Genomic DNA, 25,316 nt, shown 5'->3' with positions numbered 1-25,316 from the left:
CCTAAGGCAAGGCCTGGAAGGTAGCAAGGTTAATCCTGAGGTCTGGGAGTTCAGTTGTCAATTGCAGCCCCAAGATGTGGGAAAGGTCCCTGTTTCGGCCCACGCGTCCGAAGAACGAGTCAGAGCTCTTCAGTTTTTGGTCCTGAAGTTGTTTATTAAATCTTATCCATAAAATTTTCTTTCTGCCCAGCCGAGGTCTGCTCAGCAGGGCAGCCAGCAGCACTCTGACCACCCCTGAGGCAGTGTTGTCTTTTTATACTACAAACTACATATAACATGTTTACAATTACTTTCCAATACCTATCACCTATGTTAGACAGTGAGCTTCTATTCTAAACCAATCCCAATGTGCCAGCATCACAGCAGAAGATGGAGGTAGAGAAGAAGAAGAAGAAAGGCTGGACACGCCCAAGTCCCTCCATCTCGTCTCCAAAACCCCCATTCCAAAAATCCTAAAATCTACATTTACACCCTGTGTAAATAATTTTATTATTACACTACTTAAACTTCTGTGGCTTTTAGGTCCTCATACAAAGCTGGTAATTTGCTCCACGGGTCATAATCAAACCCACAGGTGTTCTGGGCTGTGTGCCAGGGTCTCTGAGCCCCCTGGCAGGGGTCCTGGCAACTCTGGACACCCAGAGGGATGCACTGAGTTCCGACACTGAGGGTTCCCTCAAAGGTCTCAGACTGCTCAAGGATGCTCAGTGTATCCAGATGCGAGGAGGGTTTAGCTCAGGGATGCCTTTTGCAAGCTATGAAACCAGGATTCAGAGCCTGCATTTCATTTCCAGACTCCCTTTTCCCTGCAGCACACCCGAGGGACCTGCTGAGCTTGTCCCTGCACTGCCCCCCTGCTTTGGTCCCTGTCTGTCTGTCTGTCCAGCTCTCTCCAGGAGCCAAGCCCCAGCTGATGGAGCAGCAGCCCGCTGGTGATGACAGCTAATTATGAAATGTCATGTCAGAGGCTTCCCTTTTATCTCATCTCATCCAGCCCAGCAAAGCTCTCCAGTGCCCTTTGGAAACAGGGGAAGGAAGTGTCAGAGCAGCACCAGCTGCTTCTCTGATAGCAGGATGACAACGTGGCCAGAACAGCCTGTCCTGCAAGGAAGTGGCAGCTCGTGCCATGTAGATGCAAATCTCTGGTCTCCACAAAAAGAAAGAAAGAAAAATGTTTTAAAAAGTGTTCTCATGTAATACAAGCTTTCAGGAGGAAGTGTTTAACACATCTGCTGGCGAGGCTTGCCATCAGACCTGCAAAACAGCTAAATTCACTCCAGGTGAGTTCCTGCAGGAGAATTTAGCTAAAAACTTGTCCAGAGAAAAGCTGGCCTGATCCTATAGTTTTTCTTCAGTCTGCATTACTGCAGAAGCCAAATTACATCAAGGTGTGTTAGTCTGAGCTGAGCTATGTCTCAGTTTTTGTTAGAAACTGGTGGTTGCTTCTCATTTGTTGTCTACTGTAACCTTTTACACTGTGACAAAATGGGCTTGATAGCTTGGTACAAGCTATTAAAGTCAGCTTTGTCAGGATCCACTGATCCAGGAATGGGTTACTGCCCCCAAGGTCCAAGAAGCATTAAAACTAAGTTTCTTTGGAAGGAAAAAAAGATAACTCAAGGCTCCACAGACCACAATTTCCCAATTTTGTAAGTAATCACCTGGTTTGGAGCAGTGGAGGGCACTGAAGAATTGGAAGAGGAGCATTACGGTGACAGATGGCTTCGCTCTTTCAGCAATAAACCTGACACAGATGAAGATGCATGGCTTGGAGGAGACTTCAAGGTCATTCCCAGGAGGGTCCTGTTACCTCCCAGTCTGCCCACAGCCCATCCAGCCTGACCAGTCTGGCCCCATGATCCTCACCAAAATACCCATCTTGCTGCAGCAAAACACTTGGTAGTGGATCCATGACCTTGCACAAATCTGGCTGCTAGAATGCTCTGTAACAGCCAGAGCCTGATGTTTTGCCCTTCTTTCATATTTACTTTTCTGTATCCAGTATATCCAGAGGTTATTTTTAGCATTGCTAAATGAATAGGTGGTTGAAGATCAAACACAGCAGCAAGGCAAGGTGATGTATGAGTAAAGCCTGAAAAGCTGTGCCTGATAGTGGTGATTCTGCACATGGCATTTGATCTAGATTATCCAAAATTCTTCCTGACTTAATTCCTAGGTAGGTTTTAGAAGAGCCCAGCTAGCTGCAAACATAGTTGCTCATAAGGGAAAACCTTTTTCCTTGATTTGCTTAGAGGCTAGATTGGATTCCCAGCCCTGAGGTGAGATGTGAAGCCTGGACATGCTGCCCCAGGCTGTGCAGAGCTGTGGCACTGCTGCAGTGTGCCCTGCACAATGCTGCTCACACACCCCAGCTCCTCCAGAGCCAGCTGTGCCCAGGGGTGGCACAGCATGGCACTGCACTGACACGTCCCTGCATCACAATTTCAGCTGTGACTGCACTGTCCCAGCTGGGGGTGGTTCACTGGGTTTCTAGAAGTACAAATTTGGGAGACCGGTTCCAAACACAGCCTGAGAAGAGCTCCATTGGTTTCACAAACTGAGGTCACCTTCACCTCTGGAGAATTTGGCCCACATTTTATTTGGCCAACTCTCACCCTGATTGCAAAAGTCACCAAGCACCAAACCCACAAACTCATGAGGAGAGGCATCTGGATGGAATCAAGGCATGGACATATAAACAGACAATGGGACATGAAGAGCCAAGATATGATTCCCTACTTCCCTGTCTTACTGGGCTGTGTGGTTCCCAGCAAGACAGGAGGCTTTTCATGCCCTTCAAACACAATCAGACACACGGAGGATTGGTCAGCTTCAGTCAACCCTGGCTTTCTAGATGTTGTCAATCTCTGAGATTCTGCTTGGAGCTACCCTGTGACAAAGGGCTTTAAGCACCCACTGTTCAATGACACCTGTGCCAGGAGAATCTCAGTCCCCCAGGTGCCAAACACCCAAGTCAGTGAAGCAACACTGAGCTATAAATAGACCAAGAGGAATTGTGGTGCCAAGTTTATCCTACAACATTTGCAAATACTCCAAAGAAAGCATTGTCCCCTTCCCACACAGAATAACTTTCACAGTGTGCTGTGGTGGTGAGAGGAGGATGTTACATCTTTGCTTGTCATGGGGACTGAAATCCTCAGGGATTTTCTCTGGGATTCACAGTGCTGAGAGCTGGGAAAAGGATTGAACACAGAGCAGCAAATAATCATTGGGCTGATTGAGATATTACAGCCCAAAGAGTATTTCAGTATCTTGTGCCCTATGTAGAGGCTTTCACAGGACAGCCTCCAATAATGTTCATCTACCCCAATCTCAGCAGCCTGGGAAAGGGGTAAAGGCACTTTCCAAAGTACTGAGGGAAGATGCCAGCACAGAGAAACTTGAATCCATTTCACAGCACAGATGGACATCTCAATAACTGGACCACAGGCTAGAAATCTGGCAAGATCTCCTGTTTTTCACTTTTGTGCTTGATGCCTAAGATTCCTCATCACTAGACCCTGAAATTCGAAATATTCCATTTAAGAGATGCCAAAAACTCTTCTGAAAATTCAGAAGGTCACTCACCATCTTATTTCTTATAGCCTGAATTCAGAGAGTACAGATCACCTTGGCATGACTTTTTTCACAAAGACAAATGAACTGGCAATCCCTCACTATTACTTTCCATCCCCTCCCACCACAAAACCTTCCAAAACATGACCATCTCTGACCTTTAGGTGAAATCCATCAAGCTGTGTTGGAAAAGGCAAGAAATGCTTTGATATTTTTAAGAAACTCTAACATGAGATGATAAAGACAGATTCTTATCTCAGATGTGTAGAAGCAGATCAAACATTGCTTCACTGAGCTTTGATGAGTCCAAGGAAGCAATCCCAGATTTACACGGGTTTAAAGTATTTGATACATCCAGGAGTCATAAACTGGATTCTCTTGAAAACACAACTGTTTTGCTTGTTCCTACATCTCTTACAAAATAACCCAAGAGTCAAAATTGTAACCTAATAGCTGTCAAAATCCTAAAGTCAAGGACACTTGATGTTAATTTAAATCTCTGTCAATGCAATAGTTTTACAGAGATATTCCTCAAACTGACCAAATCTCTCCTCCTTTTCACATCACATTTGTAGATAATACACAAAACCAGTGCAAATCTGTCCTGTCTTGGATCCCACACTGTTCCAGTTTTGTATGTTATTGCTTACAGGAGATGCCTAAACCAAAACATATTGTAGAGTTGGATTACACACGGTTTATCAGGAAATGCAAAGAAATTAAGTCAATGTAACACTTTGGATATGCCATAAAATTTGTATACTGTCTTCTGGATTATTGGCAGCTCAATTTAAAAGGGAAATTGTGGCTTACTTACAAACACATCCATTAGTAGGTGCTCCAGCGTCACTTCAATATCCTCTAATTTAGCTGCTAAAGTCATTGTGAAGTCAAACAGAGCAAAGCTGTCAGAAGTCGCAATCCAAAGCGTCTGTGGCCAACTCTAGTTCTCAGACTGTCACAAATGAGTTTCTCACAGATAAGGAAAATCCAAGAAATCAAAAGTTAACATCAGAGTCCAGATGACGCCTGGACTCGGTGCCGGCTGCCGGCCCTGCTGCAGGGCTGAGGATCATTCCATGTGTGCAGGATGGGAGCAGAAGCTGCAGCGTGTGTGCTGCCTTCCTTTCAGAGCTCCCCAGCCAGAAGCATGGAGTTATATCTGGGAAACCACAACAGAGGGAGGGAGAGACACACACAGAAGGAGAGAGAGGGGAGGAATGGAATAAACTGCCTTTGACTATGACTGATATTTATAGGACTGCTTGTTTTTGACTCCAGTCCATTTCTCTGTTCATTTCTGACCTTTCACAAATGGCCCAGCACACTGGAGCACATTGTACAGGAGGGGCAGCGGGTCCCACAGAAGTTGGCTGTGACCAGTGCTGGGCCAATTCACACAAGCACTCCATCAATAGCTCTTTGTCACAGCATACCAGGCTCTGCGCTCCAGCAGTGACAGAGGAGAGCACAGACGTGTAAAAAACAAGGAAACAAAAGTTGTTTGGCACTCATTCTTTCCTAAGAGTATTAATAGATCCCCTTACCCACTCCCCAAGGCGCTGGCGTGCAGTGGTGACTGCTGAGGTTATGTATGGAGGGGAATAACCCCAAAAAACACTGCAGGGTTTGACACTGCAAACACTGCTTCTGGCACATGCTCCCTCCACTCAACCCTTTCAGCTCTGCAGCATCCTCAACCCCTGAGCACTTCTCAGGACTAGACCCTTCCATTTGCTGTGTTTATGGAAAGTTTAAAGCATGAGCCCAAGTGCTTGCTGTTCCTCCACACATCTGCTCCCACTTAATGGAGAAAAGGTTTCTGCTTGCTCAGCACTTTGTAGCTCTCACAGCTCCACATGGAGTGGGAAGGTATTGATGGACATGACCCAACCAAAGCAAAACCCAGTGGAGGTTCCCTTCAAGGATTTTTCCATAATGTTAACTAGAACCAACTAGAAAGGAAACTGAGGCACAAAAAGGAGAAATACTGAAAGTCTTGATATGGCCAGGACCGGTGTCAAAGTCTTCTTGCATCCTAGACAGTGCCAGGTTCATCAATGTGACTTTCATGATGTTCACATTGCCCAGCCAAATTATTTTTTATTTATTTGAAATGTACCCACTTAGTTTGAAATCTGAGAGTGAAATCTTGTATGTGATGTATTCCAGACACTGGACAAAAAATATCCACGAGGCTGCTCTGAAGGCCTCAGAAACTGAAGACCAGCATTGTTTATAAAGGTGTGAGATGGATAGAGTTGATGGAGCTTAGAAAGACCCCTACTCATAAATTCCAACTAAATATTCTCAGAGTTATAGCTGAAATCTCATTTTCAGACATGTACCCATTAGCATCTGAACAGGAGCTGCCTCTGATGGCCGAGTTTTACCAGACAACAACATGATGGACCATTTGGGACATGTTGTGATGGATGGTTCCAGCAGCAGAGAAGGACATGGTCATTCATTTTCCAGCTGGACCAACTCTCATTCACACATGGCCCTACATCAGATAATGGGTTGACTGCTCCAGAAATAAACCCAGCATGGGAAGCTTGTCTGCTGCAAAAAAGCCTGTTAATCATTCACATGCTGCCCTTTCATTAAAGCTTTGACAAAGTGTCTGTCTTCACCAGAGTGAGTGCAGGGGTGTTTTAATGAGTGTGGATCAAGACAAAGAGGAATACATTTGGAGGGGAGGTGGTGGAAATCCAGGGAATCAGGATGCAGTAAAGCAATGAGTGAGCTGGTGTGCAGGGCCCATCACAGACAGGATTTCACGTGTTCTGCTCTCTAGGAAGTATTTGCAGAAGATCTGATTGCTGGTGAGGTCTTCATCCTCTCCAGCATGCGTGGAAATTCAGATTCCAGGAATCTATGGTTTCTACACAGCCAGGCTGGGTGCAGGGACACCTGACTGGCCTTCTGCAGGTCCCTGGCCCCAGAGATCAGTGTTTGGGCTGTGTCAGATGAGCCAGCAGTGCTCCAGCCAGACTGAATCATGCATTTGTCCACCTCTAATTGACCCAACTGCTGTCCAACCAGTCTGACCACAACAAGAAATTCACTGGAATCAAACATGTGATCCCTTCTGTCCTCCTCACCCCATTTATTGCACAAAGGCTAAGTGTTAAATACTGAAACACTAAATTAAAGATTCTTTTCTGTAGGCTCCCTCTGTGCAGTAGAACAGGGCAAGCATGTCACTTGTGCCCCTTGAGTGTCCCTGTAGCTGCATTGTGTTGGTTACAGAGATAAACAACAGGAGACATCTTCAGGGTCAGAATGCAGCGTCCATGTGACAGACTCTTTGACTCCAACACAGGCTCATTTTTGTCTTCACAAAGATGTATTTCAAGATTATTTCAAAACTGATGGAGAAAATAGTATCAGGCACAAGAAAATGGCTTAGGGGAACACATAATGCCTTTTCTGGTGCCCACTCAAGAAACACCTGGCACTGAAAACACCACGTGCTCCACTGGCAATGGCAAGGAGGATGGATGAATTCCTGGGTTCTCACCCAGGCTCAGCTCTGCATGGCCTGGGATTCCCTTATTACAACAATATATACTGATACAGCAGGTCTTAGGCTCTTGCAGTTGCAATATTCAGCTGAGAAGTTCTCCTGCTGATCAATATTAACTGTCTGTAGAGATGGTCTCAGTTTGGGTAAAAATGATGTTGCTGGGAAAAGTTGCTTTGCTGAAAGTCCTGTGGAATTTTCCTGACTCCCAGAGTGCAGGGCATTTTGTACTCAAGGGTTTATCTCTTTCCTTTTTTTGTTCAAATTGCAATAAAATTTCAGATTCAAAGAAAAGCACAATGGGAAAAAAATGTAAATTATAGAAAATGTGCAGAAGAGAAAAAAGAATCATGATGTTCCAGTGATGAATGAAGCAGTTAGTGTGGCTGTCGTAGAATTATACTGATGGTGAAAAAAAAGGGCACCAAAGTGTAGATTTCTACTTTTTCTTAAGCTAAAGTGTAGAAAGATGTTTCACTCAACCCCTTGAAATAGCAGATAGCAGAAATCAGAGTCACAAAATCAGATCAAAGCAGAAGTATTTCTTCAAACAAAAGCTCTGAATCTATCCCATTGGATCTCTTCAAGCTCTTGCTTCAACGTTGCTTACCCCAAGTGACCTCTTTTTATGGAGATAGCCACTCAAATAAACAAGAAAGAATTTCTCTGAGTTCCCCAGGGATTTTTCCCAAAATCTCTATGCCTGTGCATTACAGGTGCACACAGAAATGAGATTGCATGTGACAATGAGAAGCTCTAAACCGGTTAATTCTTAACACAGTAGGTCCAAACATGATTCTTTATTAAATCATTATTTCCATCTTTTCTAATTTCTGAGAATGTATTACTTTGGCCTTTGCAAGCATGAGACCTCTTCTATTTAAAGCAGAGCATCCATCTGACAACACACCAGGGTATTTGTGCAGAACAGGATGTTCTTCTACACCCACATTTTCTCCTCACTTCCTTCCCAGTTTTCTTCGACCATTTGGGAATAAGATACCAGAAAGGAGCTCAAAAGGGGAGACTACTGTAGCATTTTTGCCAAAATGAGATTTCAGCAAAATATGCTGTTTTTCAAAAGCTGAAGTGTTATCTGGGGACACGCTGGGTCCCAGAATTGTTTTTTTTAGGAGAGTTCCAGGGGTGAAGGTGGTTGGTGGTGGTAGGAAAGAGCTACCCTGCAAGCACAGGCTTACAAAGACAGGGGTGTAAATACAGAACAAAAAGTTTACTATGTAAGGCCAAAAGTTGACAAGAAAGGGTTAATGAGCTGATCTGAGTTTAATTAGTCCCAGAATGTTATGTTTGGGCCGGCCCAGCTTACAAAGTTGGGAGCTGAGGAGTCCAGAGAGGATGGGAAGGCTATTTGTCCATGAGGCAAAAAACATTCCTGGGTCATGGAGCCCACTTGGAAGAGCATCCTGGCTCTCCTCCTCTGCTCCAGCCAGGGGACCAAGGCTTCAGTCGTGAATCTGTGTGACAAATATGGGTAAAAGTGCCTTTGGGACAGTGCTTTTGTCATCCCACAGGTGCGGGATGGGCTCCAATTCAGCTGTGGCAAGTCGGGCTGTTCTTCTACACAACTGGCAGAGAACTTTTAGGAACTTTTGTACTTGAGATAATCCAAGTGAGGATTTGAAGAATCTTTTTGATCTCCTCCCCAGGTTTTTCTTTGCTTTCTCCTCTCAACAAAGAGTTGTTCTCTTTGGGGAAGGTGAAGAGGGACATCCCGTACTCTTGGTAAACTTGGATGACAGAGAACCACCAGCTTCCAAAACCTTCCTTCCATCTCCAATTTCCCTTTCCACACAAAAACCTGGACACAGGAACTGATCAACCTGACACCTCCAGGTTGGACTGTGGTAATTCACTGAACCTGGAGCTGAGTGTGAAGCCTATCAGGCTCCAGCTGGCCCAGGGCACAGCCATCTGCCCTCACCTTGGTTCATGGTGCTGTAAGTCAGCCCATCCTGCAGTAGCTTTCAATGTCACCTGAAGTCCTTGGTGATAATTTTTCAGTGAATTAATTAAACTAGTGCTGCAGCAAAGGGTGGACATCAGCCTATGGCTCCACCTCAAATCTCTGATCCAGGATAAAATGTAACAGCCTCATCTGATGAAGGCATCCAGCTGTGATATATCTCCAGAGAAGGAACCTTGCAAACCTTGAGTTCATGCAGTCAAGGCAACGAGCAGGGAGATGATTTTGAGTTTTCTCCAGGGATCTGAGTCAGGACACACACTGCTCTACCTACTAACAGGCAGCCTGTGAAAGAGGGAGAGCAGTGATGGAGCAGTTTCCAGGTGACACTGTGGGATTCAGGCTAGTGAGAACAAGGGCCTGCCGAAAGATATGATGAGACTAAGTAAATGAGCAATAAAACAGCTAATTAAATTTAATGTGACCAAATGTGAAGTAATGTTCACGGCAGGAAAAATGTTCTGAACTTCACATATAAGATTATGGGCTCTGGACTCACTCAGGAGTAAGATATTTGGATTATAATAATTCTATGAAACATCAGTTCATTGCTCAGTAGTGGTTGAATAAGCAAATAAAATATTAACATTTACCAAGGGGCAAATAAAAGAGAATATTAATATGCCACTGAATCAAACCAGGGTTCACTAACATCTTGAATACTGTCTTTTGATCCTTTTATCTCCAGAAAAGACATAAAGATGGGGGGCAGGATTCAAGGAAGGGCAATGAAGATGATTAAATGTAAGAAAAATGGCTTCTATAAAGAAATGACTGAATAAGCAAAATGGACTCTTTGGTCCATGGGGAAAAAATAAGGAGAAAGAGACTTACAGAATGATGGTAGTAACTTGGGAAGGGTAAAACATTCCTTTCCTTCAAGAGCATCTCCCCATCTTAACTGTGTGGGACAAGCCTGCAGGTACACAATGCACTGCCAGGCAAGGCTACAACACATCTGGGGCTGCTCCATGGGCCAGCTGAGGTCTCACTGGCAATGGGACTGAGGAGCCACTCTTCCATGCGAGGGGTTTGCCAGGCTGGGGCTGGCCCGTGCTCCCAGATGAAGAATGAGCGTGGGAGTCCCATTCCTGACCTCCTGCCCGCAGTGGGACTGACACGGCTCCATAAGGGAGGGAAAGTGCTGCTTCCACACGACAACAACACAAACGTTTTTAGAAGGAAGTCTCTGGATGGGAGATGCCAGCAGCTCTGAGGTATTGCAGGGAAGAAAAGCAATGACCAGAGTCCTGGCAGGTTTAGCACCAAGGCTTGTCCCAGCCCTTTTACAGCCTCTAACTGGGACATTCCTGTTTGCTTTATGAAGTGAGCTTAGAAGTCAGCAAAATAAAGTCCCAGATCATCCTGCCTCTGAGGAGTCCCAGGTGCTGCAGAGCACTCAGCTTTCAAGTTTAAAAAATGTGGCTATAATTTCTATTTTATTGTCACTATATTCAAGCAACATCTCATCTTCTTCTGGGCATAGCTGCTGCTGGCTGACTTTTTTCACTGTCCCCATTGCATTGCTTCTCATGGGTGGTCCCTCTCTCCTTGATGGCCTCCCACTGCTCTCTGTAGCTAAGGAATTGCCATATTTTCATGGTTTAACTGAGTGTCCTAAGAGCCACCCTTTGGCTAAAGGCATTTGTCTACTGTCCCTCTCACATGCGCTTTCATTTAAAGGCCACCCTCGGCAAGGGAAGGGAAACCTCAAGTTTTCTTTTTTCCAGACTTCCCCCAAGGCCAAAAAAGCCACCCAAGGATGAAGGAGCCATTTTGGCACAAATAAACTGAGTGGGTGTTGCTTAGAGGGGTTTTGTCTCTTTCAAGTGGAGAGAGGGAGCTGTGGTCATGGAGAATGTGGAGAACACGAAGGAATCAGTCTCCTAGTCTGGCTGTGTAGAAAAGACATTCTGTGCTGTTCTTGTGAGCCAGTGAAGGCTTCCTAAAGATAAGAAAAGCCCCGTATCTCTCTTGAGGAAGACACCAAGGTTGTCACCATGGCGATGTGATGAAGGAGAGAAAGTTAAAAGATACGGATTCTAGCTGGCTCACAGAATGATGTGGCTCCTTGTTCACCTATTGAGAACTTTTTTTCTTTCTTATGACCAATGGGCAGTGAAGGTGTCTGTTAAGTAAATGTAAATACCTTGCAAAACTATAAAAGCAACATGTTGCTATAATAAATTGCTCTTATGCACCTTTCTGATGGAGCCTTGGTGCTTTGCGCCGTGTCGCGCTCTATAACAACGTGGCTGTGCATGCCCAAATCTGCCTGGCCTGGCATGGCAGCAACCTGCATCACATCCATCTGCCCAAATCTCAGCAATAGAAATGCACCTTTTAAATGCTGCTGATAAACCCTGCCCTTTTCTAATCCCACTTCCCACAGTTCAATGGCGCACTGACTTCTTCCCTTGCTTTCCTAAAGCATCATCCATTGGTCTCCGGGGTCTGCCATGTCTCAGGGTGACCTGCTGGGCAGGGCTGCTGCAGGGACACCATTTCCCTGGGAGATGGCTGAGCCATGCACACTCCCAGAGATGTCCAGATGCCACTGAGCCACATGAGCCCATTGTTTAGCTCACCATGAGGGATCCCACTTCAGCTTCCCTCCTTGATGTAGCAAATCAGCTGCATTATTAAAATGATTAAAAATAGACTGAGCTTGCCTGAGACTGCATCTATAATGGATCAATTGCTTTTTATACATTTTTTGGCTCCCTACAGTGCTGCTTTGTCATGTCGCTTTCACTTGGTGGGTGAGATCTTGAAATAATAGGCACATTCAGGGGATATAAATATAGCTGTTTATTGCCTTAAACTGGGTCTGCAAACAAATCACAGTCCCAGCTTCAGGTATTTGGAAATTAAAACTTCCTCTCTGTCCCTTCCCTTTTGGACTGGAGTCAAACACTGCACTTAGCATCTTGGCAGCTGCTTTATCTTACTTTATCTAAAGCTATAGGCACTAGTTCTGCTGCACAAAATTCAAACCCCCATAGGCTGTTGATTTAAGAAGCCCTTGATGCTAGTCTGGGTTTGATTCCAGTAAGAAATAATGTGGAGTCCCCATTGAAAGGCTGCAGCACAGTGAAATAAAAATAAATGCACTGCATTGTGTAGCTTAACGGGGTGCTAATTTCTTGGGAGCGCATAAATAGGAGGCACAGAGCACATCTGTTTGCTGGCGTTGGGTTGGGAAAGTGAAGGGGAAATTTGGAGCTCTGTCACAGGGACAGGCTGAACTTTGTTCCCATGTCTTACAGAACTGCACAAAGTCTCCTCTGTAGAATTGCCAGTTAATTAAAAATGATATTTATGGTACCCTGGAGATGCACGCTCATAATTCTGCTTTTAGCATTTCTACAAAGTCTGGCACAGCAAGAGAGCTGGGGCCCTGGCCATGCAAGCAGCCACTCCTGTTGTGCTACCCCTGTGGCTGGAGCCCTCACAGAGGGGCTTTGGGCTGCCAAGGCATTTCCATCCCACTGTGTTTGCTGATGGGTTTTATCAGCCATCAGTGAACAGGGACACCCCTCCACCTGAGGCTGAGCTTCCTGGGTGAGCTGGAAGCAGCAGTGAACCCCCTGCCTGTGGCAGGTACCCTGCTCTCAGTCACAAGTGCCACTCACAGTGAGATGCACAGAGGCACAGAGCAACCCCAGCACCCAGAAGTAACAAAATAACAATCTGTGCTCAAACCACTGAACTCCCATCACCTTGCCTCCTTCCTCCTCAAGCTCACATCCACACTGCTCACAGAAATTATCCTCAGGCACTTCCAGGGTATTTCCCTGGCACTCTTTGTACAGGCAAGCATTTAGAAACACTTGCAGTGTTTCCTGCTATGTGACACATGGGCTTTTGGAGAGCAGTTAGATGACTCAAGGAGAAGCAATGTCCTGGAACTCCAAACATGCACAGGATACAATAATGCTGTAGAGGTCATGGAGGACAGAGGGAACAGGGAGATCTTCAGAGATTTTAACCCCCCCTGTAAAGGACACTGCAGAATCAGTGAGAGAGAGAGGTTTCTCTAGAGGCAGACTGGAGCAGAAACCTGTGCCTCTGCTGACCACAGATGGGGATTAGGGAGGATGTCTTTTCAACCTGCTCCCAGCTGACCACTCTCAGAGGCCCTGGGGCCTCTTCTTGCCCTTCTAGACTGAATTTGAAGAGACTTAATGCAATGAAGCATTTCACATGGACAGAGGATGTCCCAGAGCACTTCATCCCACAGAGCAGAAATCCCCACCTCCCCATCTCATGCTATCCCCCTCCCTTCCCCATCTTCAGAAATTTCATCTTCAGAAAACTCCTGCAGAAGTCCATAATGAAGCTTTAGCCCACCATCCCAGCCCTCCACACCCCCTGGCACCACCCTGGTGCCAGCAGCTCACCTTTGGCAGGGGGGTGCAGACCCTGAGCTCGGCCGGCACCCGCGGCGGGGCTCTGCAGAGCCGCGGCAGCTTGTGCCTCATCCGCGCGTATTTTTTCATATCCTTTTTTTTGGTAAAGATAAAGCTCCTCTTATGGTGTCTATCCAGCTTCAGGCAGCATGTACTGATAGCTGTTAATTTGTCCTAAAGGCTGGACACTGAGAGTGTGCTGCAGTGAGTTGTTAGAAGCTTGCTAAGAACAAGTTTCTGTAGTTGAATATTTAGCTGTTGCTATATGCATAAAGGTTCTATGCTGATGTCACTGAAAACAATAATAAAAATCTCATTAACATTTTATTACCAAGCCCTTCCCTCTATTCCTTTTTACACACTGCCAGTCAGTTCAAAAAGGATGGCGTTTGCTGATGGAAAAAAAAAGATGATGAAAGCTAGAGAAACTCCTTGACACACTGCTTTTGGCTTTATGTATTTCACTTTGAATTAGGATGCCAAACCAGGAGAATGACACTGCAGACTTCTGAGGAATTAAAAAAACATGAATCAAACCTCAGCATGATTTTATTTGCTAAAAAATATAAATAAAATCCTCCAACTATGGAACCCAAAGAATAAAATGCTGTTTTGACTGTTTCTTAGTGGCTCCTAGTTTTGTTTTTTATACTTCATTGTACTTTAATGCTCCTCCCCAGGACAATGAAATGTAAAAAATCTTTTTTATGTCTAAGTCTGTTGAGGCCAGATAATCTCTTGGTTGAAGGAGTCAAGGCTTCAGGAAGGGTCCAGGGAGAATCTCACAGGGATACCATTCTCTGTGACCTGACATCCAGTTCCCCCCAGGTTCATTTCACCCTCAGTGATCTCCCTGCAGAGGGGATGTCTTGGATTGTGTGCCCAAACCCCACCAACATTCAACTGCAAGTAAGGCTGGAAAGCATGGCAGAAAGCACCAATGCATTGCCAGTGCTCCCACACAACCAAAAGATTTCCCAGCTGGTTCCAGGGAGCAGGCTGGAAGACAAACCAGGTTAAGGATGAAACACCTGACCATATGACTGGGAGAAATGACTTTCCAATCCCAAATCTGGAGTGTGGCTCACCTCTGAAGGTGCAATCAGCTCACACAAATTGGGCACTGGGGACACTGCAGCACCTCAATCAGTGCCACTGCTGTCTTACATCCTGTCCCTACCCCAGCACGACCCCAAAGTGGGCTGACCAAAGAGGAATGGAGTTCTCCCTCACTGTCCCAGAAATTAAAGCCTGGCGTAGCATGACATAAAAATAGCTTGAAGAGGCCATGGTCTCATCTATCACAATGCTTTTCCTCAGCCATGGAACAGAGATGACAAATCTGTCACTGATTACACTCCCTTACATTCTTGCAAGATTTCCTGTCGCCTGCAGAGTCTTTGCTCTGGTTTTTGAAGGATTTTAGGTAAAACAGCCAACAGCTCTGCCAGCAGCAGCCTGGTGCTCTGATCCATTCCTAGCTCTGCCCTTCGGATGTACAAAGGTGTAGGAGATGGAGAAATCACTACTTTTCTGCATCATGAGGGCATTTATCAGGAAAATACCTGTTAAAAGTATCTGGTCCTTATTGCAATTCTGTGATGGCCCCAACAAGGGGAGAGAATGATACATCTGACTCCATGGATATCAGAAGGCTAATTATATTATATTAATTATATTATATTATATTATATTATTCTATATTACATCTAAACTGAATCTACCAAGCACTCAACTGCCCTCATCTCATGACTGTCACCCAACAGTCCCAACACACACACACACACACACACCTGGCCCTGATAGGCCAAGGAAACAAAACACCATCACTCTGGGTAAACAATCTCCATATTGCATCCTACTTTGGCACAAACACAGGCACAGCAAATGATAAGAATTGTTTTTCTTTCTCTGAGGTTCAGAGAATGTGAAACCCAGAAATATTCTTGGGAAGAATTGTGCCTTGCTTTTCTCTGTGAAGAGAAATGTGGGGCTACAGGTACCTGCTCCCTGCACTCCTTAGCAGGATCCTTACTGCCAAAACAAGCTCTGGTACATAAAACAGTGGGACCCAGACCCTGTGGATCAGTGGGTGCTTGGCTGGGGATGTGGTGCTGGGAGAGCAGAGCAGAGATTAACCCAGAGACACCAAAACAGCCCTAGGAAACCAAAGGGGACTGCAATGGCTGCATGCATGGGTGAACTTGCAGTAGTAACACAAGTCAACTCCCACCTCTGAAGAGCATCTGTGAAGCAGGACTGCCTGAAAACCACCCACAGACAGAGCTGGAAAGAAAAACAGTTGCAGAGAATTCATCGCTTATGGTACGGGAGCCTCACAATCCTTAACAAACTTGCTTCCTGTGAATGAAAAAGACAAAAACCTCCTGTCTGCCACTTCTTTCTCCTTCTCCCTCTCTCAAGCAGCCTTTTGGAGCTCAGCAGGTTGCATGTCACATGTTTCTCAGCAGCTTTCTGCCTGCCTTTCCCCTGTTTCCACGTGAAGCTGCGCTCAGCCATCCCCAAAGGCTCCCACCAAGGCTTTCTGCCCCAGAGCCCTGTGCCCAGAGCTGCTCACTCTGCCTCTGTCTCTCCCAAAGTCAGCCAGAGCTCGAGAAAAGCCCGTGCTCTCCTCAGTGAGTTCAGGAGGGGACACACAGAAAATGCTCCCAGGGATGCTGGAGATGAAGCTAATGGTCGCTGTGGGGAGTGACAGGTTTGCTCTTGTGGGATGCTCTGACAGAGCCATCAGGAGGCACTTAAAACCCTGAGATCTCGGAGAGAGAACCCCTGTCCTTCCTCTGTGTTTAAGCTGCTCTGAATTGCCTAGTTAATGCAAGAGAAAAAAAAAAAAAGGAAGGTAATGGGCCTCTTTAGAGGGGTTTTAGGCACTTAGTGGGAAGCAGGAAGCCAGGGCCTGTATAATTAAATTGCTAATCTCTCACCAGATCTGGCAGGCTACATACTCTTGTTAAAAACAGGTTTAAGCCCCACAGCAATTTTTGTTTCAGCTCTGGGTACAAGCCAGCTGCTTAATTCCTTCAGCCTCAAAATGCTTCTAACCCTGTCCTTCCTTAGAGCACTGTGCTCCAGCAAAGCCCAGACACCAGGCAGCTTCAAGATGACCCTCCTCCTCTTTTAAAAAAATATTAATAATAAGGTGAAGGTGGTTATGTTCTTTGCTGAGGCACAGTCCCTCCTGAGGCTGCTCTCTAAGCAATGTGCATTCATTATTTTTCTTTTTCCGTATCTAAGAAGTCCCATTAGGGACCCCATTGACCCCAGAAGTGCATTCCCTGGGTGTGAGGTGCCACATGAACACCCACAGAAGGGTTTTCTGGCTGTCTCTGTAGCTTTGCACACTTTATATACCATAAAATAAGTCCCAAATGTCCTTCTGGCCTAGTCTGAAGAAATGGAGAAGGTTTGGGTGGCACTGGGACAATGTTGGAGCTGTAACATCTTCCTCACTGATGCATCCCTTCTCTCCCAGCAATCATATCAAACAAGCAGACAGACAGTTAGCTCTGGCAGACTGCTCCTGTACTGCTGAGGGAAACAGGCAGGTGCAGAGGTATCAGATGGGCTCATTCATCACCTTAAGGAAGGCCACCAAAACAAAAAGGGAGTATCCCCATCCTTTCCACCATCCTGGCCATGTACTTCAGTCATTCCCTGTGTCCATGCCTGGAGGTCAGGGGGCAGAGGGTGTCCTGAGGAGCTCAGTGTCACTCACAGCCACCAACACCCAACTGCAAGTAAGGCTGGAAACCATGGCAGAAGGCACAAATGCATTGCCAGTGCTCCCACACAACCAAAAGATTTCCCAGCTGGTTCCAGGGAGCAGACTGGAAGACAAACCAGGGAAGGGTGAAACACCTTGAGAGCAGCTTGAGAGCAGCTCCATTGAGAGCAGCTTGGCTCTGGTGAGCCTTCATTAGGAGGAAGCAAGCAGCAGTGGCATGAGGGGAGGGGGAAAAATGATCCAGGAGGAAAAATCAGCCTGGAAATCAGCTGTTCATCACTGTCTATGGGGGATGTGCCCAACAGTTACAGAGGGCCATGTGGCCACTGTCACTGATGGGCATGGCAGGGAAAGGGCTCTGATCAAAGGGCTTGGAGAGGGGAAGATTGGCAGCATGGGGTGCTTGGAGATCTCTAAAGATTAAAAAGCACACAGCACAGAGATGCCACATGCACTAAAAAGCAAGAGGAAAACACTCAAAGAAGCAGCCTAATGGCTGGGACCACATGCCTGGGGATCCCTGCTGCTCTGGGATTGTATGGAAAAGCCTCCCACACCACTTGAGCAATCAGCTGAAGTGTGTGAAAACACCACTTAACATCTGTGCAGGATGGTTGGGGTTGGGGTAAAACTGCTTCTCCTTTCTGGAAGGTGCATGGGACCCTCCAAGGGTAGGATTTGGGCTGGATTTCACCAGCACATCTGAATTTCTGGATTTCGCCAGATTATCCGAACTGATCCTGGACCTGGATGGTGGAAAGCTCAAGGAGCATTTAACCACAAGGGAAGAAGGTCTGTTTGTTCTTTGAAACATCTTTCTGATGTTTGCAGGCATTAAAATATATGTTCCACTTCATTTCAAAATGATATCTTGGTGTGCTCTGACTCAAGCATCAAGGACATGCAAATTTTATTTATGCCACTGCAGCAGTCACCTGTCACTGGTTAAAGCATCATTGGATATTTCTGCTTTTCCCTCAAGAAAGGAGATGCACTGCAAGAGCAGAAGTTATCATGGCTTAACAGATTGCTAGTCACCAGCTTGAAGATGTTTTTATGCTTCCAGCACATTATAATATAAAGCATATTAATTTGAACCAGCAGTAATAAGTAGCTAATCTATGATAATTCAGTCACTTGCAAGCATCTGCATAGCCTTGGTTTCTCTGATTACTCTCACTGGGTTGAGGGAATGGGGAGACATTCACATACAAGGAACACTTCCCTTTGTAGATCACCTAGAAAAAGATTTTTATGATGTTTTCAAACACACCTATTGAACAAAAAGAAGGTTCATCATTTTAGGATGACTGGCTAATTTTGACAAACCTGTGGTGGGGTGGTTTCTATGACCAATGACAGAATTTTTTTTCCTGAAACAAGAGAGAAATCAGTGCTCAGCAAATGGAGGAGGACAGCAGCAGAAATCCTGAACTAGGCTCTCCCACCTCCCCAGGACAGTCTGCCACTTGCTTCTCATTTATTGTAATTCATCAATTTTTCTTGTTCTGCCTTTTCCACGTATTTTCTCCCCAGTCTGGAAAAGGTTTTGGTTTTCCTTCTAGTGTGAAAAATGACTAGGGATGGGGAAAGGCAGCATGCAGGATTGCTGAAGAAAGGTGAAAATTCACCTTCTGAGAAGAACACCTGAGCACAGCTGAACGAGCAGCACACCCAGACTTTGATGTGGTTGACAACCCTTGGTTATTTTGACTCTCTCATTTACATTTGGACTGATCATGATAAATGTGGAGAATCCACATTTCTCTAGGGCCTCTCTGGGAGCTGGGACTAAGCACATCATGGACTGAGGTCTGAATGCATTGCAGTGGCTTCTGATCCACACAACCTTTAAGAAAAAAACCCCAAGATCTGGGGCTCCTCCTAAAAGATTTGCAGACTTTTTTTTTGGTCTGTGAATCCCAGATCAGCAGCATTTGTGTGTCCTAAAGACAGCATATTTGAACAGGTCTGTCATTACTCCTGCCTCATACATTTCCTCCCCAGAGGCAGCTGAGTACAGCTCTGCCCATCCCATTCCCTGTCAGTCCTGGCACTGGGCACAGTCCAGTGCCTGCTGTGTGCCATATCAAAGGTACCTGTACTTTGGTTTTGGGCAAGGGGAATGTCTCCTCACTGACTGATGCAGCAACCCACACTAAGCTTTAATCACAGGCTCCCTGCACAGGTAGGGAGCAATTTCTTGTACAGTGGGATTCAATGGATAAGGAGTGTTCAGGCTGGGAAGGATGACAAAGGGGAGATAGGATCAAAGTGGATAAAATCATGAAGGGGGAAGAGATGGTGAGTAGAGAAGGATAATTTATTTTTTTAGTCATTCTATACGATTACACCAGGCCAAAGAACTGTGCACTGACATGGTGAGGCTGCAGATTCAGAACAAGAGAATTCTCTTATTTGAATAGCTTGTGGTAACAGTAGGGACAGTGTCCCACAGGAAATTCCATAAAGGATTGTTAAACCTGGTGAAGTCAGGCAGTGGCTGAATTGGTGACTCCTGGGCAGTGGGAGGATGTTCAGTGGAAGCATCTCTCCAGCCTTGCCTTGTTTTACACTTCTCCCAGGAGTTTGTGGCTGGCTGCTGTTTGTTTGGGGCAGATGGACCTTGCTTTGAGCTAGCAAACTGTGCTGTTATCTCACAGGGGGGTCCTCCCAGGTGTGATTCAGCTCAGGATTGTGCTGCAGCTTTGCTTCCCTCCCTCCCACACCCTGCCTGGCCTGCAGAGCAGCTCAGGGACAGCACAGCCTGTTTAATCACGTGTCTTAAACACCTGAAGTTGCTTAGGTAAAATGTCCCCATTTCTGGGTATGATTTGCAAAAACCAATAGCAAGTGAGGTGTCTAAACCCCACTGCTTTTAAGAAGGCTTAGGTGTGCCTAATCTGCTTAGATGTTTTTAATAATCTCTGCAGGTATCACCATGAAACTGTGAAAATCAGGTCTAGATTGATTTCTTCCCTTTTATCTTCTGACGTTCAGGTAATACTTGGAAAATGCCTTGTGACCCATTGATAGAGCTATAGTTCCTCCACAATTTGCAATCCTTATTAATCAGGCTTTTCAAGTGTTAGATTGCCTGGAAAAGACATGCTTTATCTGTTTGCAAGAAGTATTTCAGCAAGTTTTCTTCCCACATGTTACAGACAGGGAATTTTGTGCAGCAAGAGCCACTGGTGCTGCCTCCATCCATCTCTGACCTTTCAGGCTGATTTTTATGCCTCTTACCTGCCTTGCCTTGCACAAACAAGTTGAGAAAAGGGAAGCTTTCAAGCTTGGCTGGGCAGATTGCACATAACCATGCCAAGCTCCAAACAGAACCAAAGTGCTGGGGACATAAATCAGGTCTGTAACATGAGGCTGCTGGAGGAGAACTCTTATTTTATGTACTCGACCTGTGTGCAGGGTTCATTTCAGCATGACCCTGGTGTAACTGGCTTTATCAGCTGTAAAGACAAGCTCACCAGCTGCACATTATGTTCACACTCCAAAGCCATTGGAGAAAGCAAGCAAAGCCCCAGAGCAGGCCTGTGGGAACAGAATAAAAAAAAATCCCTTTTAAATTATTTGCTTTCCCTGCCATAAAACAGAAAGGATTTATCTGGGGTGGATATAAAATAAAACAATTCATTTCAAAGTAAAGAAATAAAATGGCTTTCAAAGTAAAGAAATAAAATCAAGCTGAAGTCTAAGATGGAGTGGTTTTTTATGTTTTAAATTTTTCATGTTGTAATGCTAAAATGAACCTTCTCTGGTTTGTCAAGAAAAATGGGGTTCCCCTTTTTATAGCAGAATGCATTAGCTGAATTCAGCCTAAGTCTGTGAATAGTTTCAGTCAGCCTGAACAGCATTTATTAGCAAATAAACTATCCACCTGAAAAATGTTATCTAGTTCTACCCCAAGTGTTCTTCCCATTGCTTAAAAATGCCCTATTTTTAGGCAAAGCTATTGTTGAGTGTAGATTTAAGCTGTTGTGTTCATTGTCTGGCACAGTATCTCCTTGGGAAAGCAAACCAATTAAGCTATTCCATTTTGCAGCCTCAGTGCCTGTTTGTGCAGTTGCTCTGTCTTATAAGGAACCACAGTCTTACAGCATTTGACAGATATGACTGCAATCCTTGTAAGCAAATATTCTGTTCTCAGTAGCTTTGAGGTATGAAATGGTCACAAAACTGCTTAGGAAGGCAGGAATAGCCAAGATCAATGGAGCATCATGTAGATCATGTAGGCAGGTCTCTGCCAGCCCCTGTACCTAAAGCTCCCCCCCCAAAAAAAACCTGTCAGGCAGTAAAATAAAAGAAAAATAAAATTGTTCCTAACCCCTCTTAGTAAGAGGTAGCTTCTGGGCTGAAGCATGGGGAATTATGTCCTTTTCAAAACTGTCATTATACAGCCAAAAAAAAAAAAAAAAAGGGAAAAAAGAGAAATGGAGATAAGAAGAAAGGCATTAAAATGTGCAGCTTGAACAGGGGTGGATACTTTCCATTATTTTGAGGGTTGTCTAGGGGTCCAATTGCTTGCTTTGGCATTTGATGTTTTCTGTCTTTTGGTGAAATAGGTACAGCACAGATAAAATGAGTCCCACCTGCCTTGCCAAGGTGTCTCAGCCTTCTGTTGCAGGAGGCAAAAGCCTGTGCAATGTTTGCACTGAGGCTGGTGGAAGCAGGGCTGGGGGGCACCTCTCACTGTGACAAGCACTGAGCACTGCTGCAGGCTGCCCAGAGGAGTTGTGGAGTCTCCATCCTTGGAGATACTCAAAACCCACCTGGACATGGCAAGCTGCTGTATGGAGGTGACCCTGCATGGGATGATCTCCAAAGGTCTTTTCCAGCCTCAAATGATTTTGTGATGTGAGCTCGTGTCCTGACTAATTCTGGCGCTGTGCTCTGTGGCCCTGCTACCTCCAGTGCAGGTCCCGGGTGATGTGTGCAGGTTGTGTAACAAATCCCTGCTCACAGAGCTGCTCCTAACCTCACAGGGCTGGCACCTTTTCCTTTAACAGCCAACAGGCTCAATCTGTTGATTTATTTTATATTTATTATGCCAAGCAGGCAAAAATTCACCGGCCAGTTTCACTCAGTCACTGCTTTTCCTCTTCCCAGCTAGGCAGAGGTTCACCCAGGTTCACCCAGGTTCACCCAGGTTCATCCAGGTCCACCCAGGTTCATCCAGGTTCACCCAGGTTCACAGCTGTCTTGTGCCCCTGGGTGACCAAAATTTGCCTTCTTACCTGCATCTCCTGGCTGCTACTAACTCAGAGAGGACAAAGCCTGGTGATCTGCATCCAGCTCTGGGGCTCTCAACATGAAAAGGATGTGGATGTGTTAGAGTGGGTCCAGAGGAGAGCAACAGAGAGGGTTGGAGCACCTCTCCTTTGTCAGAGAGTTGGGGCTGCTCAGCTTGGAGAAGAAAAGGCTCCAGGGAGACCTTACTGTGGTTTCTCAGTACCAAAAAGGGGTTTGTAACAAACAGGGGGACAAACATTATAGCAGGGCCTGTTGACGCAGGACAAGAGGTGATGATTTTAAAGTAAAAGAGGGTTGATTCAGATTAGGCATAAAAAAGAAGTTTTTTTACATTGAGTGGGGTTAAAACTGGCATAGGTTTCCCAGAGTGGTGGTGGATGCCTCATCCCTGCAAACATTCACAGGCTGGTTGGGCAGGGCTCTGAACAATCTGATCCAATGGAAAATGTCCCTGCTCACTGCAGGGGGATTAAAGTAGATGAGGGTTTACAGGTCCCTTCCAACTCAAACCACTCTCTGATTCTATGAGCTAAACAACAGAAACTTCCCTTTTTTATTACCAGTCTTCTCCATGTCAGGGCCATTTTTCAGCCATCAGCTCAGGGACCAGGTTAAAATATCAGGCACAAGAGCAGAGCTTTCTAAATATTACATTTGCATATAAATGATTTGGTTAGCTGTGGTGGGGAAAGGGCTGCTGGACACTCTGAATCCCTGGCTCTCAAGAGCTGGTCCAGCCCTGCCTATACTGGGTCTTGGGGGAGATACCAATATTTATAACCTGCAAATTATTTATGGAGCTCACATTTTCTCATCTGTCTGAGATCCACAACTCTCCTCCTGTGGCTCTGAAGCCGTGTGAGGTTTGCAGTGATGGAGAAGCACACACAGACATGGTGGGGCTACAGCCAGACCCAAGAGTGTGAGCTGGCACTGGCTGCTGCTTGCAAAAGCCATTTCTCTCCAAACTGGCAACTTAACAACACCATGGCCTTGTGTTTGTCAGGTGCAGGAGCAATACACAGAATGGTCTTTGAAGTGCCTCAGCAGCTGCAACAGCTCCCTGCTAAATTAAAGAAAAATGCTTAAAGCTCCTGTGTGCTGCTCAAATGCACACACAGCAATGAATATCACAGAGCTGGAACTGCCCCCAGTGATTCCATGTGTTCACTGAAAAGCCTTGGGAGGCACAAGCCACACTTTACAGTGGCAGCACAAAGAAACTCTTCTCTGGGAGCAGAGTTTTCTTTACTGTGCAGAGGAAACAAAGCTGATAAATCACTAATTTGAAGGTCCTTCCCAACTGAGACATGGGATAACTCTGCAGCAGTTTGCTAAATGCTCAGCCCTTGGGTAGAGTGAATTCAAGTGCTCCACACACTTAGAGCAGATCAAGAGAGTCAGAGAGCCACCTCCTCCCCATGCCCAGGTGCATTAGTTCATGCCTCATGTCAGCACATGGTTGAGTTTGTGTCCTCAGACAACTCCAGCTTTATTTTTCCTGTCATGATAGGAATAGCAGCAAGGCTAATTAAACTCTGAACTGTTGCTGGTACTCGTCATTCCTTCCCTATGAAGTGAGGCATTATCTCACATTTTAGCACAGGAGCTTTGGTCCCCTGTAAAAAACTGCCCTACTCCTTTGCCTGTGTGCTCAAAGCATTTCATGCAGAAAATGCAATTAATTTCCTTGCAAGAACACCCAAACAGTGTGATAAAAGCTAAGCCACAGCACAAAAAGATCCCTCGATGCCTGTGAGAAATGTGCAAGCAGCACAGCCCTGCTGCACAGGAATTTAGGGAAACAGCACGACCTAGTGTTCCCTCTGCTTCTCACTGGTGGTTCCTGGTCACATCCTTGCAAGTACCACCTCTACAAAGCTCCAGTGAACACAGGGTTCCTTCTGTCATTCCAGTTTCTTTTCTTCTCCCCAGTGAGGTTTTTCCTCCCCCCAGAGGTTTATGTCCCTGCCTTTGGCACATCTTTGTGTGAAGGAGGAGGATCTGACCCAATCCTGTGGAGCAAGAAGCTGTTCAAAAGCAGCATGGGATTGGGAATGAGGCTGCTTCACAGCCGCCCTGCAAAGGATTGTGATAGATTTCCCACTCTGGGCACTTCTCAGGTTTCCATGAACACCACCAAATGCAGGAGGTGTAGGGAATGTTGGCACTTTGTGTCCTCTCTGCATGACCTGTGGTGGTGTTTGCAGGGGCCCCAGGATGAGGGAAGAGATGGGAATCTTGACTCCATGTTTCAGAAGGCTGATTGATTATTTAATGTTATCTATTATATTAAAACTATGCTAAAAGTATAGAAGAAAGGATTTCATCAGAAGGCTAGCAAGGAAAGGAATGGAATCACAATAAAATCTTGTGATTGACCAGAGAGTACAAGACAGCTGGACTGTGATTGGCCATTAATTAAAAACAACCACAGGAGACCAATCACAGATGCACCTGTTGCATTCCACAGCAGCAGACAATCATTGTTTACATTTTGTTCCTGAGGCCTCTCAGCTTCTCAGGAGAAAGGATCCTAAGGAAAGGATTTTTCATGAAATATGTCCGTGACATGACCCATAAAGAAAGGCTCCACCACAGGTATCCTAACATGAACACTCAAGAGTCTGGGTCTGCTCTGCCATCACCAACATGGCCAGAAAAATTTTTGGGTAGCTCAGTCAGCAGCTTCTGATTACTGAGTTTCAGACAGACCTTTTGACAGACATCAGCTTTTGACCAGCCCTGTTATTCATCCACTTTCTGTCCTTCTAAGACACATCTCTGCACTGTAAAAACCTGCCA

The 25,316-nt window shown here is 45.6% G+C and overlaps 1 protein-coding gene across 8 annotated transcripts in view; it reads right to left on the bottom strand.

The window, feature by feature from the left end:
- The window catches only part of FRMD4A (FERM domain containing 4A), a 369,074-nt gene that overhangs the window by 211,781 nt on the left and 131,977 nt on the right, over positions 1-25,316 (bottom strand). Inside the window, exon 1 of one of the 8 annotated variants that reach the window (XM_071424068.1) lies at positions 4,394-4,781. The exons of 5 other annotated variants lie outside the window; for them this stretch is intronic. In XM_071424068.1, the coding sequence (XP_071280169.1) occupies positions 4,394-4,459 (66 nt within the window). In that variant the 5' untranslated portion in view covers positions 4,460-4,781. Of the gene's footprint in view, positions 1-4,393; positions 4,782-25,316 lie in introns of those variants that run through there. 2 more of the 8 variants (XM_071424067.1, XM_071424073.1) reach the window with 2 other exon arrangements.

This window comes from Agelaius tricolor, unplaced genomic scaffold (genome assembly GCF_023055355.1).
Source record: "Agelaius tricolor isolate 1412-34295 unplaced genomic scaffold, bAgeTri1.0.p SCAF_3, whole genome shotgun sequence".
In the NCBI taxonomy this organism is placed as follows: domain Eukaryota; kingdom Metazoa; phylum Chordata; class Aves; order Passeriformes; family Icteridae; genus Agelaius; species Agelaius tricolor.
Note: the sequence above shows the minus strand (reverse complement) of the source record. Positions and strands in the feature narration are given on the sequence as shown.